The sequence below is a fragment of the Perognathus longimembris genome, chromosome 13 (genome assembly GCF_023159225.1).
Source record: "Perognathus longimembris pacificus isolate PPM17 chromosome 13, ASM2315922v1, whole genome shotgun sequence".
Classification (NCBI taxonomy): domain Eukaryota; kingdom Metazoa; phylum Chordata; class Mammalia; order Rodentia; family Heteromyidae; genus Perognathus; species Perognathus longimembris.
This window is the reverse complement of record NC_063173.1, coordinates 12,337,201-12,354,037: the sequence shown is the minus strand read 5'-3', so window position 1 is coordinate 12,354,037 and position 16,837 is coordinate 12,337,201. Positions and strand designations below refer to the sequence as shown.

At 45.9% G+C, this 16,837-nt stretch overlaps 1 protein-coding gene across 2 annotated transcripts in view; it reads right to left on the bottom strand.

Annotated features, from left to right (window-relative positions):
• Clpb (caseinolytic mitochondrial matrix peptidase chaperone subunit B) overlaps nt 1-16,837 on the bottom strand; it is a 132,153-nt gene that overhangs the window by 15,753 nt on the left and 99,563 nt on the right. For both annotated transcript variants that reach the window (XM_048361631.1, XM_048361630.1), the window contains 2 exons: nt 16,678-16,775; nt 7,145-7,259 (listed from right to left, as the gene is read on the bottom strand). In XM_048361631.1, the coding sequence (XP_048217588.1) occupies nt 7,145-7,259; nt 16,678-16,775 (213 nt within the window). The remainder of the gene's footprint in view (nt 1-7,144; nt 7,260-16,677; nt 16,776-16,837) is intronic.

The window sequence follows — 16,837 nt, the reverse complement described above, 5'->3', positions numbered from 1 at the left end:
CAGGTGGCCTGGGGACAGGCATCTCCAGCACATCATCATTTACACGAGGGTTGTTGCCCCGGTGCCAGTGCTGGGGCTTGAACTCTGAGCTGTATGCTCTCAACTTAGCCTTTCTGATCATGGCTGGTGTTCTGTCCTATGTTTCCACATTGGCTGTTTGCTTATTTTGAGGTAAGAGTTTCATGATTATTCTGTCTGGGCTGGCTTCCAACCTTGATCCTTGGATCTCAGGCTCCTGAGTAGCTAACATGATAGGCACGAGCCACCAGTGCCCAGTTTTACATGCAATTTGATACTGGCTTTTCTTTTGGGGTAGCATCCCAGCCCATTGAGAACTGCACATTGTAGGGCTGTGTAATACAAAAAAACACCATGGAGAATGGAATTGAATTACGCCTGGGGCTGCCCCCCTCCCTTTTCTAATAATGCACCTGGGAGAGAGCTCTTTATAATGCCAGGCGGACTCCACTGCACAGCTGTCCCTGGTCAATTCTGCCAGACCTGGGGCATGAGCCTGGGGTGGGTTTGATCTAGGCCCCCATGAAACAGGTGAAATGCCAACCATTAAACAATTACAACTCTGGCTATTTCTAATAATATCTGAAGAGAAAAACGGCCAAGCATATGGAGTCCGACAGAATGAAAAATGGAAGCAGTGAGGAAGGACTGGATAAAGAAAGTTAGCCCCAGGGTATACGGCTGACAAGGTAGCCAAGGAGCCTAGAAGGTCCTGTCAAGCCAGGGCAGAGGCTGAGACAGGTGGCTCTAAGTGCTGATCCTCTCTATGTGGGCCAGCAAACATGCAACTTTGACCCTGTCCTTACCACTGCTTGCAGGCTCCAAATGCTGTCAGGGCCCTCTGGGTATGCAGCTCAGTCCCCTCCCCTATCTGGCCTGGCTCCTCTGCCTCCCATAAGACTTTCTGCTGACCAATCCTGCCACAAGGGCACCATCTGAAAACTCAACCTGCACCAACTATGATTCATTCTGCCTCAGTACCTCTACCCTGGTCATTCATGGGCTTGTAGTCTCCAGGACATGCTCATGTCTAAACTGGTCTGGGAGTGGGCAAAGGTAGTTAGGATTTAGGCTAGTCACTAGTTGGCTGACTCTGAATAAAACGTCTATGCCCCACAGAAAGGGAAATGAAATATTCACCTAAGCGTTTTGTAGTTTGTAAGCTGCAAAATGGAATGACAATAAGTAAAAGTACTGAAAATATTCTTCCCACATATGTAAATATTTCAAAACAAGGATATATTTTAAAATAAACTTTACATATTTAGTTCTCAAAAAATAATTGAAGTCATAGATGGAAGCCCCTCTGCCCCTTCCTTCCTACTGGGGTCTGAATTTAGGGTCTTACACTTGCTATGCAGGCTCACCACGCCCCCCTTTTTGCTTAAGGCTAGCACTCTACCACTTGAGCCACAGTGCCACTCCTAGCCTTTTCTGTGTATGTAGTACTGAGGAATCGAACTCAGGGCTTCATGCATGCTAGGCAAGCTCTCTACCACTAAGCTACATTCCCAGCCCCATGCCCAATTTATTGACATTGGGTTTCACTAACTTTTTGTCCAGGCTGGCTAAGGACCTGTGATCCTCTGATCTCCACTTTACAGTCTTAAAATAAAATATTTTCTTCCTTTCTTTTTTATTTTTTTGGTTGGTTGTGGGGCTTGAACTCAGGGCCTGAGTGCTGTCCCTGAGCCTCTTTGCACTGAAGGCTAGCACTCTTAACACTTGAGGCACAGCTCCATTTCCAGTTTTTGAGTGGTTAATTGGAGATAAGAGTCTCGTAGGGACTTTCCTGCCTCTGCAGGCTTCAGACCTTAATCCTCAGATCTCAGCCTCCTAAGTAGCTAGGATAACAGGTACGAGCCTCCAGTGCCCAGCTTCTTTTGTTTTTATTTTAATCTAATTTTTTTTTTAACTTTAAAGGTGAGGTACAGAGAATTTTTTCTTTTTTTTTGGGTTGGTCATGGGGCTTGAACTCTCAGCCAGGGTGCTGTCCCTGAGCTCTTTAGCTCAAGGTTAGTGCTCTACCACTTGAGCCACAGTGTTACTTCTAGTTTTCTGGTGGTTAATTGGAGATGAGTTTCTCAGTCTAGCTCCTCCCAGGGATGGCGTTGAACCTTGATCCTCAGCTCTCAGCCTCCAGAGTAGCTAGGATTACAGGCGTGAGCACCAGTGCCAGGCAAAAATTTTATTTTTTTAGAGACCTAGTCTCTCTGTGTAGCTCAGGCCTGGGCTATCTTCTGCCTTAGCCTTCCAAATGCTGGGATTACAGTCATGCACCTCCACACCAAGATTAGGTTTGGTCAGTTTTAGAGATAGCTCATTTATTTTTATCTTTAGAATAATCATATCATCTCCATTTGACACGTGACACAGGGGCTCAAAAAGGGGAGTTTCTTTTGTTTGTTTTATGCCTTCATATCTAGAAGGAAGATATATCCACAACTTTTTATATTCCAAAAGAGCTAGTGCTGGCCATCTTAATTCCAGAAGAAGCCCTGAGAATAGTCCAACAATGATTTAATGCTCACTGACTTAAATGAATTCTTAGTCTGCATGGAATCAAATGAGCTAAGGACATTCTTCATCTCCCATTTTACAGAGGAGAGAGAGTACAGCGCAGACCCAGAAACCTCATCATGATCCAGGTGAAGAAGCCCTTGGGTGAAGAAGCCCTCTATTCTACTGAATCTTCTCTCCAGGAAGCCTCGTGCATCTGTTCAGCCAACAAGCTCTTGCCAGGTCAAAGAAGTTTACCTGCTTGTGCCTGTGGGTAAATGCTGCCATAAGAATGGTGTGCTTCAGGACTGGGAAGGTAGCTTAGTGATAGAGTGCTTGCCTAGCATGCTTGAAGCCCTGGGTTCGATTCCTCAGCACCACATACACAGAAAAAGTTAGAAGTGGCACTGTGGTTCAAGTGGCAGAGTGCTAGCCTTGAGCAAAAAGAAGCCAGTGACAGTGCACAGGCCCTGAGGCCCAGGACTGGCAACAACAACAATAAAAAAATGGTGGGCTCCCAAATGAGATGGGAGAGCCATGTGGGCCAGAGGATGAGGCATAGGTAGGAACACTGCCAGGCAGGTGGGAGGAGAGCAGGACCTTCTAGGAAGGTCCCAGTGCGTGAAAGATCAAGGACAGGAAACATCTATCCTAGGCAAGTTATGGTTCTGAGGGTAGAGGAGTCTCACGATGACTTGTCCTTTTCATGCATGTAAGGCCAGCTCTCTACCACTAAGCCACATTCCCAGCCCAACTTGTCCTTTTTGGTAAGTTCTAATGATCTAATGTGGGAGGCTTAACCTACCCCGAAACATGATTGCCCTATGCTGTGGCATCTCCCAGGGGAGCCAAATCTTCAGAGGGCCTCTCACACTTGAGATTCATTATGTCTATCAGTGTCAGCACTCACTTGAATTAAACAACCTTGTGTGCCCACCCCTGTGAAACAAAGCTAAGGTGGTTCCTGACCTCTGAGGGTGAAAGTTGCAGCTCTATGGTATCCATAGAGCAAGAGCAGTACCAAAGCCAAAGGTGTTCACTGGAAGCCCAGGGAAAGGGCTGTGAATCCAGGATAGGGGATATCCTGGGAAGACCTGGGTCTTGAGTGTGTGGGTAAAAGAGAAACAATAAAAGGGCAGGGAAGCCTGGGACATGAGAACATCAGTATAAAAGGCAGGTCTCTGTGGAGCTGCAAGAAGTTTTCTCTGAGGCAAGCTGAATATAGTTCTCTCATCAGACATCTTGACTCAAAGGAAGGGCATAGGTAGGTATAGAGCAGTCAGGGAATAAAGCAGGAGCCCTGCTGTGCTATGCTGAGACTCCACAAGGCAGGCTGTGGTGGAAGGGCATATATGAGGGATAGTTACTCCAGGGAGGACAGAGGCTTCAGAAGGTCAACATGTCCCTGATTAGTAACGGCCCAAGGAAACTGCCAGGTATGTGCAAGTTCAACTGCTTCCCAGGGAAAGTTTCACAGAGGTCTGGGGAATGGCCTGCCCTCCCTAGGTTAAGTAATGTGGTTGGAAGCTACTAGAGGGCAGGAGCAAGAGCTTCTCTTTCCTCAGAGCATATCAGAATGAGGGATAAGGGCCACTCACATAAACTAATTCACAAACTACACACATCTACTTTGAGCTGGGTGTGATGCCAGAAATTGTGAAAACACAAACAATTAAATCACAGCACCTGTCTGTAAGGAGCCCACAATCCATTGCTGTTGAACTGAGCCCAAGAGGAACCCAGCCAGTGTGTGGGAGATGGGTGAGGGTCAAGTGCAGAAGCGATGAACATCCCATGTAGAAGGAGGCTGAATGAAAGCCAGGGCCAGAGAGTGCAGTGCAAAGTAGGTCTGCAGAAACAGAGCACCCCATATGCCATGTCAGAGTAGCAAGGGCCATGTAACAGTTTCAGCAGGGGAGTGAAACTGTGTATCCAAAGGTCACTCTGGCTAACAAGGAGAATTGATTCCAGTTGAACAAGTCAGAAGACCAAGAAATCACTGCATGGTGAACTACCAATTCCTGAGCTAGAGTAATGGGTGTCTGGATCAGAGGGGAAAGGCCAGATTTGAGAAGGATTTAAGTGGGACAATGAGGGAACTTGATCTAGTCTTGATCTGGTCTAGTTCTGAATGTGCTGACCACATAGCTGGCTGCCTTCCGAGGAGGCTGAAGGGCTTAGAGGTGCTGGGCTCTCAGGTCTGTTTGGCAGGGGCATTCACTTCACTCATAACTAAGAGTACCTCTAGGTTGTGAAAAGGGAACCCTTCTTCCCAGGCTTTGGTTTGTGATAGACAGGCTGGCCTGATTTTGGCTTGTGACCCTAGCAGACCAGAGAGGCCATGGGGGTCTGGGTTGCAGGGCTGGTACTTTATCTCCTCCATTTGAACAGCAGTAACTGTGCACCAGCCTTGCTAGAGGCCCTGCAGCTGGGGATCACACTGATAAATTCACTGTATTACTTTGCACAAATCAATATCCCAGCACTTACCAAGGGTTGATGTGACCGAAATTGGTTTCAGCCAATTCGTGAGGGTAATAAATGGCCATTTATCAAATCAATTCATTCTGTAGCACTTCTCTGGCTGCCCATCCTCATGGTACCCATGGGGTGCCAGGCTATGTCCCCACCCAGCCAGTCCTTAGCACATATATGATACTAGTCCAGAGGACTCAGGCAGGCCTGGCCTAGCCTCTAGATGCACTCTCCTGTGCCTGCTTTGGTTTTTAAATTATTGTTATTGTTATTATTATTTGGCAGTCCTGGGGCTGAGCACTGTCCCTAGCTTCTTTTTGCTCAAGGCTAGCACTCTACCACTTGAGCCACAGCGCTACTTCTGGCTTTTTCTGCTTACATGGTGCTGAGGAATCGAACCCAGGGCTACATGCATGTGAGGCAAGCACTCTACCACTAAGCCACATTCCCAGCCCTGCCACCTGCTTTGGTTTTGAGGTGCTGAGGTCCTGGGTGCTGAATGTCCAGTATGAGTTCTGACCCAGCCAATACCATATGCTTTGCTTTGGCTTATGTAGCTGCCTAGGGTCCAGAAGGCTCTGGGAGCTGGTTATAGAAAATGAATGTGGTTCAGGATGTTATCAATGTGATCCTAGATGCAGGGCTTCTCCACAAGGCAGGTACAGTTACTACCTTGCAAATGGAGGCAAAAATAAAGGGAAGAGATAAGCAGGGGGCTGGGATTCAGCACCAAGAAAGAGAAAACAGCTGATCCAACATACTTCTGTGACTAATATCTCAAGCTTGTATCATGCTGTGTGGTGTGAACAGGAAAGAACTTATTTATTTAGTGACATCCTGGGGCCCGAACTTGGGGCTGGGCACTGTTCCTAAGTTTTTGTGCTCAAGGTTAACATGCTATTACTTGAGCTACAGCTCTACTTCTGGTTTTTTTGGTGGTCAACTGAAATTAAGAGACTCAAGGACTTTCCTGCTCAGCCTGGCTAGGATTATAGGCATGGGGCATTGGCGCCCAGCTAAATGTTAAAATTTTAAAATAATTATTAAGTAGTTGTACAAATGGGTTCAAAATTCAACATGTCAAATTATGAGTTTGTTCATTTTTCAATCACTCCTCTAGTTGGTGTCTTAGGGCTGATAATATAGCCCCAGAAGGTCTCAGAGTGGTAGCCTAGATTCTTTTCTCTACAAGCAGAATCTGCTGAGTCGTTAGCTGTTGCAAGGCTGCATGCGGTCAAGGCACTAGATGCTTGGAGAGAAGAGTGAGCCATGTCAGTGGCACTGGCCAAGACATCTCAGGGCAGTGGGCTTTAAATTCCAGCTGAGTGTGAATTGCCTGAAAGGTCTGTTAAACACAGAATCCAGTGTCTGATTCCACAAGTATGGAGCAAGGCCTGAGATCTGATTTCTCAAGTTCTCAGAGGAGGCCAATGATGCTGGTCCAGAGATCGTATTTTGAGAACCACCGCCCTGGTAGAGCACCTGTTTTGTTTGCTTAACTCCTCCCCTTGCAATATGCTTCTAAAACCACCCTTAGTGAGGCACATAGCCAGACAGTAAAGGTGGGGCAAAACTGAGCTGTATATGTCTGTCCAGTGGGCTTTGCTCAAGCCTTCAGGAAGGACACATGACTGGGTTTACCATCTGAGTTCCAGGGGCCAAAGTATGGGGAAAAGAGGTTCAAGGGTGGGAAGATGGCACTCTATGGTTGTTTATGATGTTTTTCCTATGATGAGACCAGCTGCTGACAAGCTATTCAGAAGGGGTGGGGGAGTCCTGGGGTCATACATAGATCTAGCTTAGCTGCCATGTTATTAGCTCCCACCTCTCTTTGGATCTCAAATAATCTACCCCAACTGAGGCATGATAAAGTTGAGAGTTCAATTCTAAGCAAAGAAAGCAGCGTTAAATTATTGAAGTACTGTACCTTCACTTTCCAATCTGCAAAACAGGCAATTAACAGTATCAACCTCACAGGGTTGCTATAAGGACTAAATGACACAAAATGGGCAAAGAACTTCCAACAAATGCCTGAGACGTAGATGGTATTCAACAAATGTGAACTACTGCATCTCTCTGGTTTAAGCGCAGCAGAAAGGGAACCTCATTGAAGCCCTGCCCTTTCCCGCAGGGCTAGCGCCCGTGTACTCACCAGCCCCCACGGTGGCGATGGCACTCTCTTGGCCAATGATGTGCTCCTTCAGTCGCTGTTCCAGGGGGAAGCGGCGCCGCTCCTCAGCCTCACGTTTCCGCTGCTTCTCCATGTACTGAAGGGAGAGAAAGCAGATGGCTCAGGAGCCCTGGGCCCAATTGGATCCTAGTTTTATCCTATCTCCCAGAAATTCAGGAAAAACACAAGTTTGGGGCTCTAGGGTTCATGTGTGCTGGAAGCTGGTCCAGCTCTTCTTACTCTCGCCCCATCTGCCCTGATGATGCACAGGGAGCAGAGCCAGACGCTACTAGGGAGCTCCAGGTCTGGAAGTGGGAGGTGAGGCAGGGCCTGTGCACAGAGAGCCAACCACTCTCCTCACGGCCACACAGCATAAATGCTCAGCTCTAGGGCTGTTCCTTGCACCAGGACTACTACTTGAAAAGTCTGCTGAGTATTTGTTGGTCTGTCCTCTGCCTCCATCATAGGCTTGCTGAGGACAAGCACCAACCAGCATAGGTCCTGGCACAGTGGCTGGGCACTGGTGACTCACGCCTGTAATCCTAGGTACTCAGGGGGCTGAGATCTGAGGATCACTGTTCAAAGCCAGCATGGGCAGGAAAGTCTGTGAGACTCTTGTCTCCAATTAACCACCAGAAAACTGGAAGTGGCACTGTGACTCAAGTGGTAGAGTGCTAGCCTTGAGCTGATGAGCTCAGGGACAGTGCCCAGTTCCAGAGTTCAAGCTCCATGACCAACTACAAACAAAACATTTAATGACAGAGCTGAGAGCTAGTTGAGGTGGTATAGAAGTAGAGAAGGGAAGGTACATGAATGTGGAATATTTTAGGGTGTGTTCTAGGAAAACAGGAGGCAAGATGGAAGACTTTCAGTGCTAGATAGGGAGAGCTGACAGTGAAGCATTTATAGAAGCCAGATGCTGAGGGGGAGGAGGTTAATCTTGGACCGAGGACAGACCAGGTCTTTAGTGTGCTCCTTTCCCTAGAATCCCTGTGACACAGATATCTTTCCAGAAAGAGAGCTGTCAAGGTAAGGTCCTGTCACAAAAGTTGTGGTGGCAGATTGCTCTTGTGGGCAGAGTGGATGAAAAATACCTGCTACTTGGACAGTGTTTTCCTGTTATGGTAGTGACCTTGACAGAAGTTAAAAAAAATAAATAGCAAACAATCCAATTTTGGCTGTTGCTATCAGTCTGTAACTGAAAGCTCCCATCAGTCCTGGGTTTCATATGGAGCAATAATTCGGCGCCAATCCCAATGGAGTGACGCTTGCGGCTGGAATCCAGAGTGTCACTGTGCAGCTCCCTCAGGCGCCACATATATCACCTAGCTCTGCAGACTCTAGCCATATATCTGCTGCTTCCTCCTCCCTGCCCAGCAGGCCTGCTCAGCCCTCTGGCCCACTGGGCTGAAAGGCTCTGAGGAGATGTGTGCTCTGGCTAGGACAGGGCTGGCTTGCCAGGGTTTACTGGGTATATTAGCTTACTAGACTGTGCTCAGCACTTTATCAACTTCATCATTTAAAACTTTTATAGTCACCTTAAATGACTTACCTTCACTCACCTGTTGTACAAAAGAAGAAAAGCTTTTCTCCAGACAAACCTCACCTTGTGCATTTACTAGCTAGCTGACACTGGAAACTCATCTTACTGTGGTGCCAGGTCAGCGTTCACACCTGCAGGAGCCGTGTGTGCGTGTGCGTGTGTGTGTGTGTGTGTGTGTGTGTGTGTGTATGAATGAAGTGAAGATGCCCTGGCCCCTAGCAAAAGTGTGTATGTGTAAGGGGTGGGTGACTCAGAGGTTGCCACAATAACCTGGCTTTTAGGAAGGTCTTGATAAATGCTACTTCCAGCCAGTGTCTGGAGGAAGCCAGGTCTGTGGGTCTATCTCAGTGTTGCCTGGCTTCTGGAGAAAACTCTACTGCCCGAGGCAGCTTATTTCCAGCTCAAATGCTAGAGAATTCTGCCTCTAGGAACTCTGCATCATCTGGTCTATGGGCCTAAAAGAACAATATAGCCTCTACCTTTTGCATGAGTTTGTTTCTACTTTGTTAACTGGGGAATGACCATCATGGCCCATCTAGGTCTTCTCCAGGGAAACACTGCTTCCTGAAATTTTTCAGTATCATGGCTTTAGGTTGTCTTAATATGCCTATTCATTTCTCAGGCAAGGGACAATAGTCTTTGTTTACAATGGAGGTAAGTCTGGGAGAAAGGCTGCACCATGAACTGGCTATTTTTTCAGGAGCTTTCGAAGGCTCAAACTATGGCCTAAATCTCTGAGCACATCTTGATTATCTTAAGTCTGAAGGCCCAAATACCTGAACCTAGCCTCTGAAAGTACCTTGGCCTTCTTTGCTACATACAGGGCAATAAGATCAAACCAGAAAAAAAGGTTTACTGTTTACTATTCATATTCTTTCCCAATGTTTAGCAGAGTTTGTCCAAAAAAGTTGATTGAATAAATCACCATTTTGTTGGTGGGGGTGGTGGTGCAATGCAAGGGATCAACCCCAAATTCCATGCTAAGCAGGAATGAACTGCTTTTAAAGCCCAGTCTTGTGAAAAGCTGGTCAGTGAAAAAAGTTAGAGAGGGAAAATGCTTGCTTTGTGCATATTCTATTTGGGGAATGGGGAGAAGGGATCCCTAAATGTAAGCTATGGCTGTTCCTAGTTCTTTGAGGAAATGGGAGGAAGACTAAAGAACTGAGTTCAAGGCTTCTACTATCTGGAGGAAAAAGACAAAAGTAGATAACCAAGCCTGCAGAAGCAGAGGGCACTGGATTGAGAGGCAGCCAGGAGAACAAGAGTGGGAGTGACCATTCTCTTAATAAAAGCCATGTACAGTTAATTCCAGAAGCTCTCACCTGGAGCTGGCAGCCACCAGCTTCCCATGCTGCATCTTGGCTGGATAATCACAGCCACTGGTTTCCATCAGTCTTGATTTAATATGGCACCCCTCCTGGCTGTGAGTGCATTTACAGGAAAGGGTTGGGAGGCTAAGGCAAAGCTGTGCTAGGCTTGTTCCACTCAGATGTGTGTGGCTGAGCTGAGTAGCCCTGTGGGGGATGGTTTGGGGAAAACGGGGCACGGAAAGCCTTCTGGCTGTTGGGCATCCCTCAGAGAACAGACAAGACAATGAAGCTGGCAGTAAAAGGGTAGTGAGCAGGCAGAGTAAGATCCTGGACAAGAATGGGGCAGGGAGAGTGGCCAAGCTCCTCACAGGCACTCAGGGCCCATACTCCTGATTCTCTCATCCACACTTCAACTCACATCACAGTCAGAACCTCTACTGGGCCTGGAACAGGATGACAAGGATGTAAACAAAGGAACCTGAAGGATGAAAGCAGATGAGAATATGAGACTGGGATGAGGTGTGCCCAATGGACTTGAAGGTTGCTTGAACGAGCTCTAAAGTGCATAGTACCATAGAGGAAGGCTGCCTACAAAGCACCTTTATCAGACTTGGTAACAACCAGATCAGCCTTTAGAATCTCTTCTCCCCTTCTTCCAGTCCTTCCTTTTATTGCTAGAGCAGATTGTTTGTGGGGGTGGGGGCATAGAGGCTAACTAAGTTTGTGAACTTGAGCAGCAGAGTCTCTAGCAAGTACACTGCTATTTGAGCCACTACAATGAGCCCTTTTAAAATTATTTTTCAGACAGGGTTATATGTTTTTACCCTTGGACTTTAAGCCTCCTGTTTCTCAAGCAGTTGGGAGTAAGATGTAAACCATCATGTCCAGCTTGTTGTTTGAGATAGGGTTTTAGTACTTGTCCAGGCAACTTCTATTCAACCTCCCAAGTAGCTGGGACTATAGGTATGAGCCACTTCCCTGAGCCTTAGAGCTGTGTTTTTACCACAGAAAAACACTTCTGCAGGAACATGTTCTACCTCTGCAAACAGCTAGATTAATCCAGAGACAAGACAGATGAAGGGGGGCTGGGAATATGGCCTAGTGGCAAGAGTGCTTGCCTCCTATACATGAAGCCCTGGGTTCAATTCCCCAGCACCACATATACAGAAAACGGCCAGGAGTGGCGCTGTGGCTCAAGTGGCAGAGTGCTAGCCTTGAGCAAAAAGAAGCCAGGGACAGTGCTCAGGCCCTGAGTCCAAGGCGCAGGACTGACAGAAAAAAAAAAAAAAGAAAAAGAAAAGAAAAAGACAGATGAAGGATGGTTGAGAGGAGCAAGGAGTGGCTATAGTGAGGAATTGAGTTCATGTACTTTTTACTGTATAATAGGCATATGATATTGATTTATCCCATAACTATTGATACTAATTTAAATTTAGATCTGCTGGCTAGAATGGTGTCGTCCAGATTCCTCCACTACCATTTTCCCCTTTGCAGTTTGCAAGTATCTTGAAGGGAAGAGACTTTAACACCATCTTGTTACTTCTCAAAATGGCACTCACTACTTTCAGCATCTAATGATGGATCTTTCCTGAGCAGTATTCTGATGCTTGCCGCCCGAATGAAGCTGACAGTGTCACTATCCCTGCTGTAGAGATGACATAAACTCACCAAACTGTACTGGTAGCAAGAAGAGAACACCAGGCCACACAGGCTACCCTTGGAGCCTTACTTTCCTCCTGGGGATGAAAGAAAGCCTATTCCCAACCTCACCTAGTCAATGTGTTCAGGAAGATGAGACTTAAGACGACAAATTCTGTTTCCCACCCCCCACCCCACCCCCCCCGCCCAGTATCGAGGTTTGATCTCAGGGCTCTGCATTTGTCAGGCAAGTGTTCTATGGCTTGAATCATGCCTTCTGCCCTAAATTATAAAATTTGTATCCCTACACAGGACTATATAATTATTTTACTGAAAACAAACACTAGAGGATGTTGTCAGAAATACATAACCAGAGTTGATAAACCCAAATGGAGGGACATTCTACAAAATGACCAGCTTGTTCAAATGCTGAGGCCACAAGACAAGTCTGGGGGACTGCTCTAGAAAAAGAGCATAAACACGACCATGGAGTGAAACCTGGTGCTGAGATTTTCTCCTGTTAAAAGAATTATTGGGGCAGTTGGCAAGACCTAGATAATGTCTATAGATTATTTATTACCAACATTATTGCCATGTTTTTGGTGATTGTACTGAGGTTAACAAACTGTCTGTGGATGCGGCTGAGTGGTAGAGCACAACCATCAGGACCCCGGGTTCCTTTTCAATCACTGTCCCTGCCCCCCCCACCCCAAGTACTATATATTACTTACATTTTTTTTTTTTTTTTTTTGCCAGTCCTGGGCCTTGGACTCAGGGCCTGAGCACTGTCCCTGGCTTCCTTTTGCTCTAGGCTAGTACTCTGCCACATGAGCCACAGCGCCACTTCCGGCTGTTTTCTGTATATGTGGTGCTGGGGAATCGAACCCAGGGCCTCATGTATACGAGGCAGGCTCTCTTGCCACTAGGCCATATCCCAAGCCCTATTACTTACATTTTTAAAATAATAAAGTATGAGAAAATGTGAAGTTTATAGGAATTCACTGTAAAATTTCTGAAGTTATACAAAATGAAAATTAAAAACAAGATACTGCTTCCCCTTGGGGAATGGGCACTGGCTAAAAGGGCAGGCGTATGCTTTTCAGTTTCTTGATCAAGCATGTCTGGCAACAAAAGCTCTACATCTGGTATAGGTACTTTATACAACTATATTTCAACAAGCAGGGTTTATTTTACTTTATTTTTTAAGTGTCAATAAAGCACTCAGCAGTGTCTTGCCCATCACAGTAAGCAGAATCAGGCAAGCAGGCACCTACACTGGGATGTGTGGGAGGGCACATTGGGAGAGGATGGCCAGGAGGAAGAGCTCCTCCCCTCCTTTCCTGCAAGCCTTCACTCAGCTTACCACTGTTGGGAGCACCCAGGCTCTGAGCCAGGAATGTGGGCCCAGGGGAGCACCACATCCCCAGCTACCCTGAAGCAAATGAAAAAATATAGATATAGAAAACGTGCTTGTGAGGCTGTCACTGGTATATGCAAATAAAATATATAGGATAGGCTTATCTGCCTAATATTCCTGCCAATTCATTCTCTGGGTGTGATTAAAATGAGCAATAAATTCCTTCTGAGTCTCGGTGGAGTGAGCATCGAAAGAGGAGATGCGGGCTGGCACGCGAGCGTCCCCCTCAGCTGAATATTCATCATGGGAGAGCGCCCCATATTTTTGTTTTATCTGCTATCATGTGCACAGAAATATATGTCTACCTCTCTTTTGTCTTTTAGTTAGGGCACAAAAATGGTCTAGGCATTAAGAATTAAACTCTTTATGTATTGAAATCATTCAAAGTGAGACCCAGGCAACCTCCTCTACAAAGCTAGTCCTGCTGATTATTCTAGGAGAAGGGCAAGACCTGCAACCCTGCAGCCCCACCAGCTTTGAATGGAGCCCTCCTAAGGCATCAGCCAGTACGCAGGTAACTGAGCTCAGAAAGCCCATCCTACCCCTGATGGCAAACTTGGGGCAGTGGCTAGGCCTCTTTCACATCTGGATCTTTTCAGGGAGGTTAAGAGTGCTTAGGCTCAGGGAATACTGAGAGCACTCATAAATCTAAAGTGAAGTATGACTTTTGGTAACTTGAGGCCACTTTAGGTGACAAGATTCTTACAGTGACATTTTAAGAGGCAGAATGAAATTACAAAAATAGGCTTATGGTTTATTTTGCTCTAATGGGGTTGAAACTGAGGTTTGGACCTCTTGCTTGTTAGGTAGGCACTTTATCACTTGAACCATACTTCAAACCCTATGGATAACTTTTAAATTGGGAAATCACCAATAATACTAAGTGGAAAACAAAAAGCAGATTTCGTACATAGAAAGGTCAAGTAGAAACTACAAATGCTTCACAGGTGAGGCTATAACACTGCATGGAATGTGGCTGGATAGTCTATATACTCTGTCAGTGTCCTGAAGATAGGTGCTGTTAGCTGCTAGAAAGACCCAGGGAGAGCTGGTGGTGAGTATGAACAGAGCAATGATTGGCAGAAGGATACAGAGCACAGGTGACAATGGGTGGAATGTTATTTCTCTGCCATTGCCCCATAAGAATAAGCCTGACCTTGTTCTAGCTTTGCAGGTGGATGTACCTGTCCCCTTACCCAGAGCCATTACTGAGCCTAAGTGAGTCTCTTCTCTTTGCCAAATACCCTGTTGCCTTGAGCTTTTTCTCATGATACAGTTCTTCTTGCTTCCCTACTGCCCTCCTCAACAGATTCTAAGAGGTCAAGTCTACCTATAAGACACTGTTAGTCTCAGTGCTGCAGAAGGGTCAGGCTTGCACAGGAGACTAACTACTTCACTCTTCACATAAGCTTCAGTAATGTGAGTATGTCAAGTCATCTGCCTTGGGCAGTCATTTTTTGTTTACTGTCCCCCAGTAGCTCTAACCGCTTCACCTGTACTGGCCTTATGTCACACCATCTGATAAACTATGGGAATTCTGTTTTTTTTTTTTTTTTTTTTTTTTTTGCCAGTCCTGGGGCTTGAACTTAGGGCCTGAGCACTGTCCTTGGCTTCTTTTTGCTCAAGGCTAGCACTCTACCACTTGAGCCACAGCGCCACTTCTGGCTTTTTTCTATATATGTGGTACTGAGGAATCAAACCCAGGGCTTCATGTATATGAGGTGGGTACTTTACCACTAGGCCATATTCCCAGCCCCATACTATGGGAATTCTGAACCAAGTCTAGCACTAGTCAGTGGCAATCCCTGAGGCAGTTTGAAACTTCTAAGAATTTCTTCTAGGTATATGATACCCTGAGCAACATTCAGGGTTGCTCTTATGGGAGAGTCTGAACAAACGGAAGGAAGTACATGACTCTTGGAACTTAGTAGCTCCTTCTAGTACCTCCCTGCTCCCCTGTGGAAGGGCTGTACAAAAACGAATGACCTTTTCTAACTCCATTTATTGCAATAAATAACAGGGCAGCAAATTACACGGTCATGGCCCTTGTAATGGATGGGATCATGGGATTGGTTCTAGCCAATGAGCTGTAAGTGAAGTGTTCAACTTCTGGACCCAGGTAGCTCATGCATACAATCCTAGTTACTCAGGAGGCTGAGATATGAGGATCAAGGTTCAAAGCCAACCTCTGCAGACACATCCAAATGGCTCTTATCTCCAATTAAACCAGCAAAATGCTGTAAGTGGAAGTGTGACTCTGGTAGAGCTGTGAGTGAAGATGTTGAGTGAGAACATGAAACCCTGAATTCAAGCCTTCATATAGGCCAAAAAAAAAAAAAGGTAAACTTCCAGGTTGAGCATTTGACAGTAGATTTAAGGCCCTTCAGAACGTTCCTTCCCCTTTGGCAAGCACCAGCAACATTCTAGGGGATGGCGGTGGCACTGCCAGTCAGGATCCCAGAGTGCTTACGAGCAGAGACAATCCTCTGACCCTAACAACAATGGACATGCAGCACAAGGCAAAAGTAATTTCTTGAAATTTTGAGTAGGCAGAGCAGCATAATCTAGCTTATCTTGACAGCACACAATCACATACTAAACCACACTTTAAAAACCACTTAATTCAATGTAAAATCTGGGCTTCAATGAGGACGATGGTAATTCAATGTCACATAAGCAGTGAGTGGTGTAGATCAGTCCAGTAAGCCAAGTATTCTGGTTCAAGTCAGAGAAAATATTTGCTACGACGTGGGACCTGCCATGCTGAATCCTCTTAAGCCACATCAGCCTATTTGTGGACAAGAGACCCCAAGAGCATAAGCCTGAGAGGCAGAAGCCAGGTCCAGTTCTGCCATCAAACCTACTTCATGACCTTGTAGTCAAGCCATAGTTTTGATGTTAACTCACTCTGGGACTGAAGGACAAGCTATGCCATGCCCTTGATTCTAGTTTACTCAGCACTAAAACAAGTCAGCCTGTTTGAATTTCATAGATTTAAAATTCATGCCCACTATGGGCCCTCTTAGAAGAAAAGGGTCCTGTCCAGACAGCTCGATTTCCTTCTGATTTGTTTATGCTTTTCCTAAGACTTCCTATTACTAGACCTGATGACTACTCAGGTCTATGATTTGTGATTCTAGTTCTTGGATTCTGCTCAGTTGTTATACTGAGTAACAGCTCTGTGTTGGGGAGAAGCACTATTACTTTCAGAAAATTCAAAAGTTTAGTATGAATATCAAATTAAGATGGAGATATTTTTGGCTCAGATGTCATGCCAGGCTCTGGAATATGTGTGGAGGGAAAGGGTGAAGGACTGGTTCTGAAAAAGTAATGACTGGAAAGGATGCTTGATGAAGCTTCAGGTATATGACGCCTGGGGAATATCTGAACATAAGATTTTATTTGGCTCATTTCCCTCCTCTGAAAAGAAATTAAGAGGCCATAACCTCAAAACTGAATTTGAAGGTTAATTTTTAGGAGCAATAAGTGCAAGCAGGAGGCCTTGACTTCAAATGCTGGTACCACAAAAACAAATTTTTTTTTTTAAGTAAAATGACTGATTCTTGGAGAGGCCATAGGCTTCCTTCCTCCTTTGTCCAAGACTTACCTTGGTCTCAGAAGACTTCAGAAGCTTCATTACCTCCCCTTCTCGGGCATAATCCAAAGGAGTGTGTCCCATTTCATTCCTCTGCACCGGGTTAGCTCCTAGCAGGAGAAGAAAAGAAAATGCTCAAATGGATTTTAGTTTGAGGAGTAGCCACAGAAAC